Genomic DNA, 13620 nt, shown 5'->3' on the forward strand with positions numbered 1-13620 from the left:
AGCAGGTAGTGCGCGTGCCTCACAGCAAGAAGGTTGCCGGTTCGATCCCCGGGTCAGGCGGGGCCTTTCTGTGTGAAGTTTGCATGTTCTTCCCGTGCATGCGTGGGTTCTCTCCGGGTACTCCGGCTTCCTCCCACAGACCAAAAACATGCTCATTAGGTTAATTGATGACTCTAAAATTGTCCGTAGGTGTGAGTGTGAGTGTGAATGTTTGTTTGTCCTTGCATGTGGCCCTGCAATCGGCTGGCGACCGGTTCAGGGTGTACCCCGCCTCTCGCCCATTGTAGCTGGGATAGGCTCCAGCCCCCCGCAACCCCGAAAGGGATAGGCGGTATAGATAATGGATGGATGGATGGATTTTTAGACTATACCCTCATATGAGAAACCTTTTGAGCCAGTTTTTATCCCTCGGACAAACCCACCTCCTCCATACCCCACTGTATACTCCATACTCCATACCAGTTGGTGGCAGTAAGCTTGTTTCAGGCGCCAACAACCATCCACGAAGAAGACGGAGGCGGAAGTGTGAAGGAAAACATGGTGGCGCCTACTGTTGACACATTCAGGGCAGAACACTGGAAGTTACACAGCTAGAGCTAGTGTCAGCACCGACTCTTTGGACACATGGTACTTTGAGCTGAAGCCACAGCTCGTGTTTAGCATGTGGACGAACGTGAAGACAGCAGGAGCCTCTCTGAGAGTCCTCCATCACCTCCAGCACTGCTGTGTCCGGACCGTGTGGAGGAGGGTGCCTGACGGGCAGCGGCGCTTCTGTAGACGGATGTCATCATTGGGACCCCCGTGGAGACTCTTGTTCTTTGGCTCTGATCAGTTCGCTGTGGAATCTCTAAAACTCCTCACATCCAGCAGGTGCGATTCCGACACAACAAGCCTCGGTAGTGGTTTGAATAGTACAAATATTATGCACGAATTGACGTGGGAGTTTTTGATAAGGTACCCTTTTTTTTTTTTTTTTTTTTTTTTTTTTTTTTTAAACTATTGTAACTAGGTAGTGCACTGGGCAGGACATGTGGACATGTGGGGATGTCATCTGTGAGTTTAAGTTGCTGCTGTACTTTGAGATTTCCTGTACTTGGCTTTATGTTTTCCCTGACCATATGTTGAAATACACGAGTAAACATTTGGAAGGAAATCAGTATCTCTGGTCTCCTCATTAGTGTATCCTGACCACACACAGGAGGGGATGCTGCTGCAACCCACCAGACTATCCCTGTTTAGTTTTTACTCCAGAACAGACACTATCAGCAATGAGTTAATATCAGCCAATATATCAGTTGGGCTCTTATTGTGAAGTAAAAAGTGAGAAGTAGAATCTGTACATATTCTATTTCTGTTAGAGCTACACAGATAATATCTCATTTTAGCTGATCACAGGTACATTATGTCATATTGTCAGTTAACATATACACTCATGTCCACTTTATTAGGTACATCAGTCCAGTCTAATGCAATCCAATACAACTGTTCTTCTATGAAGTCTTCTTTTATGATTCCTGTAATGTCTGTAGGAGAAGTCTTTCTTCTTATGTGCACATCAAAGCTGTCAGTCATTCTCACAATAACAATTCAGCACAGTTTTTACTGAATTGTAAACCAGCAGGTGTGTTGAGAAGATGTCATTGAAGGCAGTTCACACAGTTCCATGAAAAATCCTAGAACAATTAAAAAACACGATGACTGTGCACGACATCTGCTTTTTAAGGATTCAGGCCAAAGGTCATCTGAGAAGGACTGACGCAAAGTGTAAAAGTGTGCTGTGGTCTGATGAGTCCACTTTCACTAGCAGTAAGTTCCAAAGCCAAAGGCCAGCATCTGTAACTGTATGGGGGTGTGTTAGTGCCCATGGCATGGATAATGTGCACGTCTGTGAAGGCACCATTCATGCTGAAAAGTACACACAGGTTTTGGACCAACATTTCTGGATGCTGCCATACAGACAGCATCTTTTTCAGGGACGTCCCTGCTTATTCAGCAGGGTGGTGCTGAGCTACATTCTGCATGTGCTGCATAGTAAAGGAGTACAGGCACCTGACCTGTCTCTCAAAATATGACAATGGGGACCATGGACTGTTGAGCAACTGAGTCCTACATCCAGCAAGAATGTGAAAGAAGTTCACATTCAAAACTTCAACAATCAGCGTCCAAACTCTTACTGAGTGTTGTTAAAAGAAAAGGTGATGGAACACAGTGGTTATCATGTCTCTGTGCCAACATTTGTATATTTCTAAAGCAAGTTTATCCATTTGAACATTTCATATCTTGTCTTTCGTCTGTATTCAGATGAATACAGTTTAAAAAGGATTTGCAAATCATTGCAATCTGTTTTTATTTCCATATTACACAGTGTCCCAACATTTTTGGAATTGAGGTTGGCAAATTTATTTATTCTTTGATCTGATATTTCCACTTCTGAATCCAATTTTGACTCATTCTATTTTGACAAAACAGCTGTTTAAATGTGCTTGTGTTCAGACAACATTTAACATTTTAGAAGTTTGATTTCTTTTGTTTCCTGATGATCCCAATAAGATTGCCATTAGCCTAATATTCAATAAACCCTGATTGTGATGCTGATGTATAAAGGTGGGCTTTGATCAACACTTCAGTTCTCCTGGGACTACTGACTCACAGATGGCTTGAAGACTGGTGACGCTTTGTTGGGCGTCTTTGTTTTGCAGCTCATGAAAGGACTCTTGTATATGGTCTTCATCATCTTGGAATAAGACATGTGAGTGCATGACAATAACCTCCATGTTGTGTTTGTAGGAACTCCGGTGAAGGGGTGGTGGAGTCCCTTGAAGTTGTTTCTTTGTCCGCTGATGTTCCAGTGAAGAGGTTTGCTCGACAGAATCACCTTCCGCTCCACAGCTGGCCCCCCGACAATGTGGACGGACAGTTTGATGTCGGGGTGGTGGTGTCTTTTGGCTGTTTACTGCCTGAGAGACTGATCAACAAGTTTCCATAGTGAGCATTTTTTGTCTGTCAGTGTTCAGCCTGTGGACTGTTGCTCTGCCCTGGTCTGGCTGAGGACGCCACATGACCCGGAACAATCATGTTGTCTCTTACTGTGAAGGTAGTTCAGAACCCGCTGAACCTAAACCCAGTGTTTGTTTGATAGAAACGTCACAGCTGCCACTGGAGTCACGTACCCATGCTTAAAAGGAAAAAGTTATGATTACACTTTACTTACCAAAGTCATGGCAGAGATCTCAGTGTGGCCACATCACTGAAAATAGATCAGGTCGCTCAGGAAACATGGGCAGTCAGGTGTCCGCTTATTTGGAAGAGAAAAGAAAACTGAACAGTAAAATGATCATCCAGAGGTCTGTTGTAAACATCCATCACACTTTACAGGCTCACTTCCTGCTTCCACTTTGACCTACTTTGCTTGTTGGTCGTAGTTGTGCATGCAGTTTTCCTGCACACCTGTCACCTTTTTCACAGTCTGTCTCATCCTCTAACTCATACTGCAGGCTGTATGACGTATAAGAATATTGTATATTTATAAAACTGCAAATTAACCTCAATTGCTACGTAGAAGCAACAACATAGGTACACAACTTTTGATTAAATCCTTTGCCTGAGAGAGGACAACTACCTGAAATTTCATCTTTAAACAAGTTCAATGTATATAGATGATAACAGCAACAACAGGATGCTGTCAGCCTGGAGCCCTGTCCACAACATGTCCTTAAACAGAGTCTCCTCCACACAGAAAGCATGAAGTTATAAACTCTGTGTGTGTCTGTATAGTGGGATTTTGAATGTTCACCCCAGCCTGCTGCCGAGGTGGCGAGGTCCAGCACCCATCTTCCACACCATCATGCATGGTGACACTGTGACAGGAGTCACCATTATGCAGATCCGTCCTCACAGGTATGCAGAGCCAAAACCCTCCAGAGTTCTTCCTTTTTTTCCTTCTTACAAACAGATTAAACATTTCTTCACATCCCAGGTTTGATGTGGGCCCCATTCTCAATCAGGAGCTCCATCAAGTCCCGGAGAACTGTACTGCTGATGAGCTTGGAGCTACACTAGCCACCAAGGGAGCACATCTGGTGAGTTGTTGGAACACGCCTGGCAGAAGATGGTTCCCTTATTGCCTTTCTTCTAGGTTGGTAACATAGCTGCTCTGTGCTGTTTGTATTCTGGACTGCAGCTGATTGATACGTTGGCGACACTGTCTGAGAGACTGGCACATAAACAGGAGCAAAGACGGACAGGGGAAACTTTTGGTACGCAGATCTGAACTATAGAGACACAGTTATGCAAAATATTAAATCAGATGAATTCTTCCAACTTACACATTTATTTCCTCCAACAGCCCCAAAAATCAGTACGTCCATGAGCTGGATGGTGTGGGAGGAACAGACCTGTGACCAAATCGGTCGTCTGTATCGTGCCATCGCATCCCAGGTAATACTGATTGATCTGGACTGTTCAGTTTGAGCAATGGAGGACTGCTGAATGTCTCCATAAAGATCCTCATGTCTGCCATCAGATACCTTTGAGGACCATATGGATGGGCAGGACAATAAAACTTCTGGATTTTGTAGGAAAATATCACATTTCATTATCAGGTAAGTTTGTTAAAACTGCCTCTTTATCTATGTATCAGGTTTTTGGAGTTTGTTTGAGAATGGAATAATCAGTCTGGTTAAAGAAAATGAGAAACCTCAATCCTGCTTCTGGAAAACTTGCAAATGCTAGCTGGGTTAGAAACTGGGACAGTGTGACATGTTAACACCAGCTGATCACTGTTCTTCTATGTGTGCAGGTGTGTCTCTAAATCAAACAACACTGTAATCAGTCAGGAAAATAAGAAATACGAATATACAAGCACACTGATGACACGTATTACAGAGAGGACACAGTGTGCCTTGGTGCCAACAGATAGAGAAGCTGTATGTGCAGACAGCTAAAATCTAGAGTTTATACTGGAATTAGTGATGTTGAGGAGTTTTGACAGACAAACCGAAACTTTGGTAATAGAGTCGTGTACACAAGGAAATGAATTAAACAGTCATATCTGCATGTGACCAGGATGAGACTATAACCAGCATTCTGCTGTGCATGAAAATGTATGAAATGTGTGGCCTGTGTCTGTCCACGCTGGTGGAATCAGTGCTGGAGGTGCATTTGAAGATGTCCACACAGTACAATGTTGGTGGGGTTACTGTATGTTTGGGGGGTCTGGGTTCCTTAAGTAGCAGATGTATTTTTCTTCCCTTGCACTGTATGAGGCCTGTATGTTCCCTTATGTTGCTGCTGTAATGTGTAACCTGACCCTGAGCTGTCACATGTCACTGACAGATCAAAGCAGGAAACCAGTGCCTGGTTCAGTGAGCTATCAGAAGGAGTCCAATACTCTGGCTGTCTGCTGTAAGGTCTGTCCCACTCTGTTAAACTCTGAGTTATTTTGTTTAGTCCTGAAAATGGCTTAAACCTGCATCCCTGTCACCACCACATCAAAACATTTCTCTTTAAAAGCTGATGCATACAATTATATTAATTTGTTTGAATTAGTGGTTTGGTAGTGCCCTGAAAAATGTCCTGAACAGCAGAGTGCAGATGGAATAACTTGTGCACATGTGTTATTATATCACTCAGATATTGACAGTAAAGCCTGGCCAGCATAGCTTCATGTCATGTTAAAGCAGGGGTGTCCAAACCTTTCATGCTGGTACCACATAGAGGAAAAAAAGCATGTGGTCCAGGGCCAGGATTTTAATATAAGAGACTTAAGAGACTTGCCTTAATGAGTGAGTTTTTAAGCACTCTACACTTGATTGTACAGTGAGACGATTTCGCTCCCCAGTGAATGTCACTGGGGGAGCAGTGATGCTGGGCCTCACTACGTGACTGAAATTCAACAGAATTTGACAAGTGCTTTCAAGGGTCTGAGAGCCTGTTCTCACTTCAACAAGAATCTTCTGCATTCACTGTCCACATTCTGTATTCCTGGTACTGTCACCATGTCTTGTGACTGTAAGGGGCAAAGCCATTGGAAAAGCACAGCCAAAGTGCCAGTGTGGTAACAGTGACACCTAGTGTTCATAATGGGAACTGTATTGCCAGCAAGTCAACTACAGTTGAAATTTTAAAAGAATGTGGGGGCCATAAGATTAAGATGTCGGGTTAAAATTTGGATGCCTCTATATTTAAGGATTTATTACTTAATTTTGAATTTCCTCATTTTGTGTATTTCTGCTATGTATGTAAAACAAACTTACACACACAAGAATACAGCATTCACTTCCCCCTTTTCCTGTAGAGTTATGATTTAGGATATTTCTTTGTGGCTCAAACAAATATGTATTGATCTGCATTGTCTTGTTCCCTGTTTCAGGATGGCTGGGTGGGATTCAAGGCAGTGCTCCTGAAAAAAAGGCTGACAGCAGCTGATTTCTATAATGGCTACCTGCATCAGACAGCTGAAAGACTGTTCGTCAGTAAAAAAGGAGGAACTGAAGAACATCACATAAGAAAGAACTCTATATTGTGATGCAACAGTCGTTTTCTTCCTTGATGTGAACACTGCAGACATGACATCACTGAATGGAGTTTACTGTAGTTAATCCTTTACTCTTGTCTGTTTTAAGACATCTGCATGTACAGTACGTGTACTGTAGGCTGGTGTATTTGTACTGTATACTTGCAATAAATAAATGTACTGGTGACTGATACCAGGAACAGTCATGAAAACTGTTTATTTTTTTTACTGATTTCCTTTCGCTGACATGGGACATTTGGTCATGATGTGAGATTTGATTTGTCGTCAATGTAATTCCATTGTTTAAAAGTGTTCAATTTTAAAAAGGCCTATCATAAGAGTAAGTATTGACTTGTGGTAACATACTGTATTTTCACTGATAGTTATCATACTAGAGGCCAAGGAGCCAAGTTATACACACATCACTGCAAAGTTATGCAAAGTAGAGTTTATTTACCCACTGAGCAGAAGTGAAATCATATGTTAAATGTAGAGAACCTATAACCAGATCAGAATCCCTGCGTTATGGTCTATGACTGCTAGAGGGGCAAAGTTACAGGTTTGGACTTTTCTGAAGGCTGGTGGCATGGCTCTAGAGATGGCAATGTGTGGATGCTGAACCCATCACTCCGTCTGTTGGTCTCTCTACCACTTTGTTCCAGACTGGAACATCTCAACAACTATTGTACTGCACTTTGTGTTTAGTACAAATTAGCAAATGTTAGCACAGTAAAATGTAAAATGTAAAATGAGACAGCGAACAGGTGTGAATGATGAATATGTGAAAGAGCTCCAGAGGAGAGAAAGAGATGTGTCTGCTGGTCAAGCTGCTCTGTGAGACTGGACACCCCTGAGAATACCTGAGAGTGGCCTCCAGGAGAGGCCGCGTTGCTTCTTTTCTTCCTCTGGTCATCAAGCAACACATGGAACAATACTTCTCCTCTGATATTGGTTTGGTGCTATGGATCAATAGGATTAAGGAAGAGATCATTTCTTTTGGCTTCTCATCCCTCTCAGCTGCTGAGTGGTGCCAATTTTAATATTTAGTCTTCAAGGTTTCATCCACTTCTTCTTTTGTGCTTCCACTTACCGATGCATCGGATTAAGATATTTACGATTTCAGTCATTCAATCATTTGTTTGTTCATCAGTGCATTTTTTATATTTATTCATTGTAGTATTCAGTCTATTAATGGTCACATTCATTTGTTCATTTATTTGTAGGCCTGTGTGTGTAGGTAGTAGTTATTGTGTGCGTGGTATTCATTGAGTAGTTGTTGTGTGTAGTTAATAGCAGTAAAGCGAGTCAAGAACTCCACAGCAACCTTGAGACTGAGTCTAAATGAACCTTCTCCCTTTCAAAGGATGGTGACCGGAGGTAAATTTAATGCTTAGTTAAATTCTGTTATTTAATATGAATATTATTTCTGATAGCCAACATTGAATGTAAATCAGCTATAATTATTTAATATCCTTAAAGGTAAAATATGTTACACATGCAAATAAAGCAATGACAAAAAATGACAGTCGTGACTACTGAACTAATAAAAGGTAAAATCAAACCATATGTTGAGGGGGACTTTCCTCATATCATCTCTGAATAAATTGCAGAGATGTTAACTTTTTTTTTTTTTAGATAAAAAGTCTGTCAACAGACCTTTGCGTTGAATGTCCCAGAATAAATATAAACTTATCAGATACACACTTGCCAAAACTGTCAAAAAACAAAAACAAAACAAATGAGATTGTGAAGAGAGTCATTGCAGGTGAAAACACAGTAACACAAATATCTGCTTATGACATCACCCTGGCACTGATCCTGTGTCTAAAGGCTCCACAAGTCTAATTTCTAGCTATGTTTAACCTTTTATCAGGCCACTTTTATTTTTAGAATGTCATTTTACCCAGCTCACATCATTACAGTACCTCCATGATACGTGAATTCCGCTCGTAGCTAGCTGTAATGAAGGATCAGTCCTGGGCTTCACTAGTTAACCAGTTGCTGTTTTTAGCTGGCTTGGGGCTAACAAAGCTAGCTGCTTTGACTGGCTGGTCAACAGAGCCACATCCTTTTCAGGATCATCTGCCTGTCTGTCATAAAATAGGGGCTAAGACCCATTGAAGATTTGATTAATGAACACGGTGACACACAAGTTGGATCTCATCTGTCTGAGCAGGAGCATGGTGGTGTCACACCATGTGACTCGGTCCTGAGGCTAGTGTTGTGTCTAAATCTGTTTCACCTCAGCCTGAGGCCAATGTAACCCACCAGCAACCAGCCATTTTAACCCAACCTTACCACAACCCCATGTAGTTACTGTATCTCTACGACGCTTCGCCATAACCTAAACTTTGCCCTAATCCTGATGGTGGAAGGAGCCATGGTTTAAAGATTGTTTGAAGTAGATTGAGGACTGGAGGAGGATGGATGCATTCTTCAGGTAGAAATGTGTCACTGTCACTTGTTCTCCTACTGTCAAACTTGTTTGTGGTGCTGACAGACCTGATACACAGCATATCATCACGTCTCTGGGATTTCCACCTGAACGACTTTGAGCAGTTCAAGAAATGGGGTCCCTCCTCTGCTCTCTCAACAGCTCTCCAACAACATCACACAGTAAACATTGCCTCAACAGGAAGGAAAGCCTTCTGCCAGCTCCTGAGTGAGCGAGCCACCAGCCCGGTAGCCTCCAGCTGGTTCCTGTTCCTGAGTTAGCGAGCTTCCTGCCTTACTCCACCTCTGGTCCTGCACACCAGCAGCCAGACTCTTGTCCTGATGTCCTGATGGCCTCCAGAGAGACCCCACTTGCGTTGCAATTCTCTAGAGCAGTCCTGGCGGTCTCAAGTTGTATCTTTATTTAAATCACTCCTGAAAACACATTATTTTAGAGTTGCATTGTCTTAAAATGATTTTACTTTGTGCTTAACTTTACTTCATTATTTTCATTTCACATATTAAACTGCTCCTCGTTTTAATTATTTGTATTTTATTGCTCTTTAGATCTGTTGATTTTATGTCTTTTGTGAAGCACTTATTTTTGAAAAATGTTGTAATTTATTGTGGTTTTGATTATGATTATTCTTACCAGCATCTACCATCAGACCAAAAAAACTAAAATCATGATTATATATTATAGTATAATATTTACCATCAATATCAATAGCCTAACTACTGTTTGGCTTTCATTTTCTGCATTGCTGCTTTGCTTTTTTGTTGTGTCACATACTTACTTTTACAAAAATAGCCACAATTTTTTTTTTTTTGGGGGGGGGGGGGGGGTATTCATTTAGACTAAAATAGACAGACATTGGAAACATTCTGGGACTCTCCTTTTTAGTCTGATGACACACATTCATGGAAGTAATGATGCCTGAATTGGCATAAGAGAATCTCTAGTATGTGAAAAGTGTTTCATTATTTAGGTAAGCGTGCCAGCAACAAGTTGGGCAGGTGCAACAAAAGACGGAAAAATGTGGAATGCTCCAAAAACACCTGTTTGGAACTTTCCACAGGTAAACAGGTTCATTGGGAACAGGTGCTAGTATAATGATTGGGTATGAAAGGGGCGTGTGTGTGTGTGTGTGTGTGTGTGTGTGTGTGTGTGTGTGTGTGTGTGTGTGTGTGTGTGTGTGTGTGTGTGCAATGCAATGTTGCATCACAAGAAGAGTATAGGGAAATAAAATACACATTAATACATAAAGATTGATTAGGCTTTGGTGGCAGGCTGTTTCTATAAAAAAATAATTAGATATTTAGAATACAGGCTTGGTCATACCATTCACTACTGCATTCATTGTTTATTGTAGTATAATGTATAGTTTATCATAGATTTTATAGACAGCGTTTTTATATATTCGAGTCTTGAATTATATTTTTCTTCATTAAAGTTCAGCAAATGTTTTTTTGTTATTACTGATTTTACCCTTTTTAATTTCCAATGAGGGTTTTAGTTTCAATTACTGCTGTTAGTGTTCTGTTTTTAATAAATCTTAAATAAGAAGATACGAGGTAGCCTTTTACCTTTGACGTACTTTATACCTCACCTGCAGTTTTTTAGGTTATCTAGTTGCTCGGAAGATATAAAATTTTGTATTGTATTTATTCAACTGATGCATCGTTTGTACCTGTTACTTGTTCAACTGCGTGCATTCATAATGAGAGAGCATAACCACATCGCGAGCTTGTTGGACATTAGAGGGCTTCCTTTCTCTGGACCGTACCACATTACTCTCTAACACAGGTAACGAAGAAGTGCACTTTCACTACCGTCTCTAAGAACACTACATACCAAAGATCGCTAATAAGAAAAGTTTTCCACTAGACGTTAAAATTCTGTATGCAGCCCTTTAAATCCATCCTGAAGCAAATTTCACTTATAATGCTGACTCTTACCAGCGTCCGCCACCCCCGACTCCTTGCAGCTGTCGAATGGTAACGGTTCAGCAGAAGGGACTGCCATTTTACACAGTGACTGCTAGCTAAATCTCTAAAGTGACAGATCACAACTAATTCACCTATGTAGTCCTTGGCTTGTTTACAAAAGTACAGTATAAATTCCGTTAGATTGTGACCAAACATCCACAACGGCATTTTGTTTTAAGCACAGGTCAAATTAACAGTGGCTTTAGATACACGGGTAAGTTGGTCATTTTAAGTTATCAAACGCTATTTAAGCTAGCTAACGTTACCATAACATACCCACGGTGCTGTAGCTTTGCAGTACTTGTTGGCTTGACCATGTAACTGGCACTCGTGGTTGTCAAGGCGTGATGTAGACTCTACTTTTATGGGCTGGAAGGCACTTATGACAATATGACATATATGTTGACAGTAACTTAATGTGTTGACGCTACGTCATGATAGGGTTACTTTGCATAGGTAAGCTATGATGTGTAATGCGGGTGCAGTAAACCGTTCACTGCGTGAAGCTTTGATATGCTTTTGAAATGTTTGTAGTTAACGCTATATATATCCGAAAGGCACTGCACGTGATGTCACCGAACGCGGAAGTCGCCACTGTTACTCCTTCCATAGTCAGGATGGGTCATCGTAGGATAACGTTACGTACCAAGTCTCTTAAATTGCAACCACGTTTCCATCAGTTATGTATTTTTCTTGCGTCCCTCCCACTTAGGATGCATGAAGAAACCATGACACGAGAGAAGAAACCAGGAAATATGGTTTTAGAGAAATGAGACATCCTTTCCTCTGAAGCATTACGTGAAGCGAAGTCAGTTTCTGATGGCAGCTGCAGCTGGTTCAGCTGTCAGTGGGTTTTAACAGCTGTAGAAACTTTTGATGGATTTGCATCTGCACATATGTGCACTGTACTAATAGTAGTAAAGGCACACAGTTATCAGTGCCAGAGCAGCAGTGTTGTCTCTGTGTAGCCTGTTACCTGTTTAACAAACACCTGCACATGAAGAACAAGCTCCATTCTGGGTTTATACTGTCAACTGTGTCCTGCTTAGAGGGAAAAAAAACATTTCCATGGGCTGAATGTGTTTATGTTGTTTATTCATTGTTTCCATCTGTATTTCTTGGTATTCTTAATGTGAAGTATGTATTTAATAATCCAAAATATGATTATGGTGGCTTTTGAACCCTGGAAATCATTTATTAGTCTAAATATTTTAGGGGAATTGAAGTTATGTAATCACACTAGCTCAGATGCAACTGAATGGAAATGATGAGCAATGGTACAAAGAGTACTTGCACTCATGAGGCTGGACAAAAAATGTTTGTCATGTCAGAGATGATGAATATTTTTCAAATATTTGTCTGTGTTGAAGTGAAACTGCAGTAGTGTTGACTCAATGTTCATTGGGACCAAAAACAAAGAGAGCAGTGGCCACTTCAAGCACAATATGCGCAGGGTAGAACAGGAGCAGAAGTCAGAAATCTACATCATAAACATAAACATGAGACATGGACCCAACCTCAGATACTTTTGTGAGTCATAAACTGTGGCAACAAGTATGTCCAAGCTGTGTTCAGCACTTGCAGTGAGTTTGTGTATTTGCAGTGCGTTTCTGAAATGCTGTGCATGTGTTGTCTAATGAAGTCTTCTTCTGTTTTGTCTGTTTGCATGTGTTTGGCACCAGTGCCAGCGGCATGATGTTTCTGGGTTGTCCATCTGCTTGCCTGTACATAAGTATGTACACCTCTCTGTCCCATTCCTGTGAATGCAAAATCTCAGGAACACCGCGAGAGAGTTTCCTCAAATTTGGCACAAACAGTCTCCTGGACTCAAGGATGAGCTGATGAGATTTTGGCGGTCAAAGGTCACTGTGACCACACACTCAGTTCAAACAACATCAAACTAAGTTTTGATCATAATTCAATTTTGTTCAATTTCAAATTTGAATTTGTTTGCAAATCATTACAAAATTTCACACAAATGTCTCATAGCATAAAATGGTGATGACATTTTTTATCTCAAAGGTCAACTTCACTGTGACATCATAATGTTCCACAAAAACACTTTTTAGGCCGCTATTCAGCTCCATAACTCAGGAACAGAAGGGCAGATTGTGACCATATTTCACATTTGGTCATATGCTTGTTGATGGGGGTAATCTTGGGTGTCTACCTTGAAACTGTGCTGATTGTTTAGATCTTCTGTGCTGCTGGGTTGAAGATATGTGTGAAGCATCCACGTTTTACAGTTTGTAGCTTCTTTGCAGCAACATCCATATTTGAAGCATTGTTGTTCTGCACAATTTTATGGTTACGATGGTGTCTGACAAAGAAGAAATACAGATTAATGCTGTTGAATTGATGTTTAAAAATTGATGATCGCTGAAAAAGTTAGACGACAGAATTATCTTCTGAACTTTGCTGAGTCCAGATGCAGCCACTCACTCTGCCAGCCCAGTGTCAGTCTCTTTCTGCTCTGTGGTCAACTATGCAAAGTTCAATACTGCCAATTCATAGTATATTAACTCTAATTTACACAATTATCTCTTTTCAGACAACTGAAAAAGAAATAGGTATGTAATTACGGCCTGTAACTGTTACCTGTTCATCAGCAGATGCTGTGGAAATAAAATCATTATTTTATAAGCAAAACATTGTCTGTCAAAATCAACAGGTTTATAACAACA

At 41.0% G+C, this 13620-nt stretch overlaps 2 protein-coding genes across 7 annotated transcripts in view; both read left to right on the forward strand.

The window, feature by feature from the left end:
- Positions 1-507: 507 nt before the first annotated feature.
- On the forward strand, positions 508-8066 carry mtfmt (mitochondrial methionyl-tRNA formyltransferase). The gene is made up of 9 exons (XM_070963287.1): positions 508-870; positions 2788-2985; positions 3775-3897; positions 3977-4079; positions 4181-4256; positions 4346-4437; positions 4523-4601; positions 5335-5408; positions 6371-8066. Exons 1-9 carry the CDS (start codon positions 662-664, stop codon positions 6524-6526), a joined length of 1110 nt encoding a protein of 369 aa, XP_070819388.1. The 5' UTR covers positions 508-661; the 3' UTR covers positions 6527-8066.
- Positions 8067-10950: 2884 nt separating this feature from the next.
- Positions 10951-13620, forward strand: part of celf1 (cugbp, Elav-like family member 1) — a 31076-nt gene continuing 28406 nt past the window's right edge. For 4 of the 6 annotated variants that reach the window (XM_070978735.1, XM_070978905.1, XM_070978820.1 and 1 more), the window contains exon 1: positions 10982-11150. The gene's annotated coding sequence lies outside the window, so the exon portion shown is untranslated. Of the gene's footprint in view, positions 11151-13620 lie in introns of all 6 variants that reach the window. The other 2 variants (XM_070978647.1, XM_070979082.1) reach the window with 2 other exon arrangements.

This window comes from Chaetodon trifascialis, chromosome 1, assembly GCF_039877785.1.
Source record: "Chaetodon trifascialis isolate fChaTrf1 chromosome 1, fChaTrf1.hap1, whole genome shotgun sequence".
NCBI classification, from domain to species: domain Eukaryota; kingdom Metazoa; phylum Chordata; class Actinopteri; order Chaetodontiformes; family Chaetodontidae; genus Chaetodon; species Chaetodon trifascialis.

Coding starts and splice junctions, on each gene's coding strand:
- mtfmt (XM_070963287.1), top strand. CDS start 662: ATGTGGACGAACGTGAAGACAGCAGGAGCCTCTCTGAGAGTCCTCCAT. Junction 4,257..4,345: donor ACGGACAGGGGAAACTTTTG/GTACGCAGATCT, acceptor TTCCTCCAACAG/CCCCAAAAATCAGTACGTCC. Junction 4,438..4,522: donor ATCGTGCCATCGCATCCCAG/GTAATACTGATT, acceptor GTCTGCCATCAG/ATACCTTTGAGGACCATATG.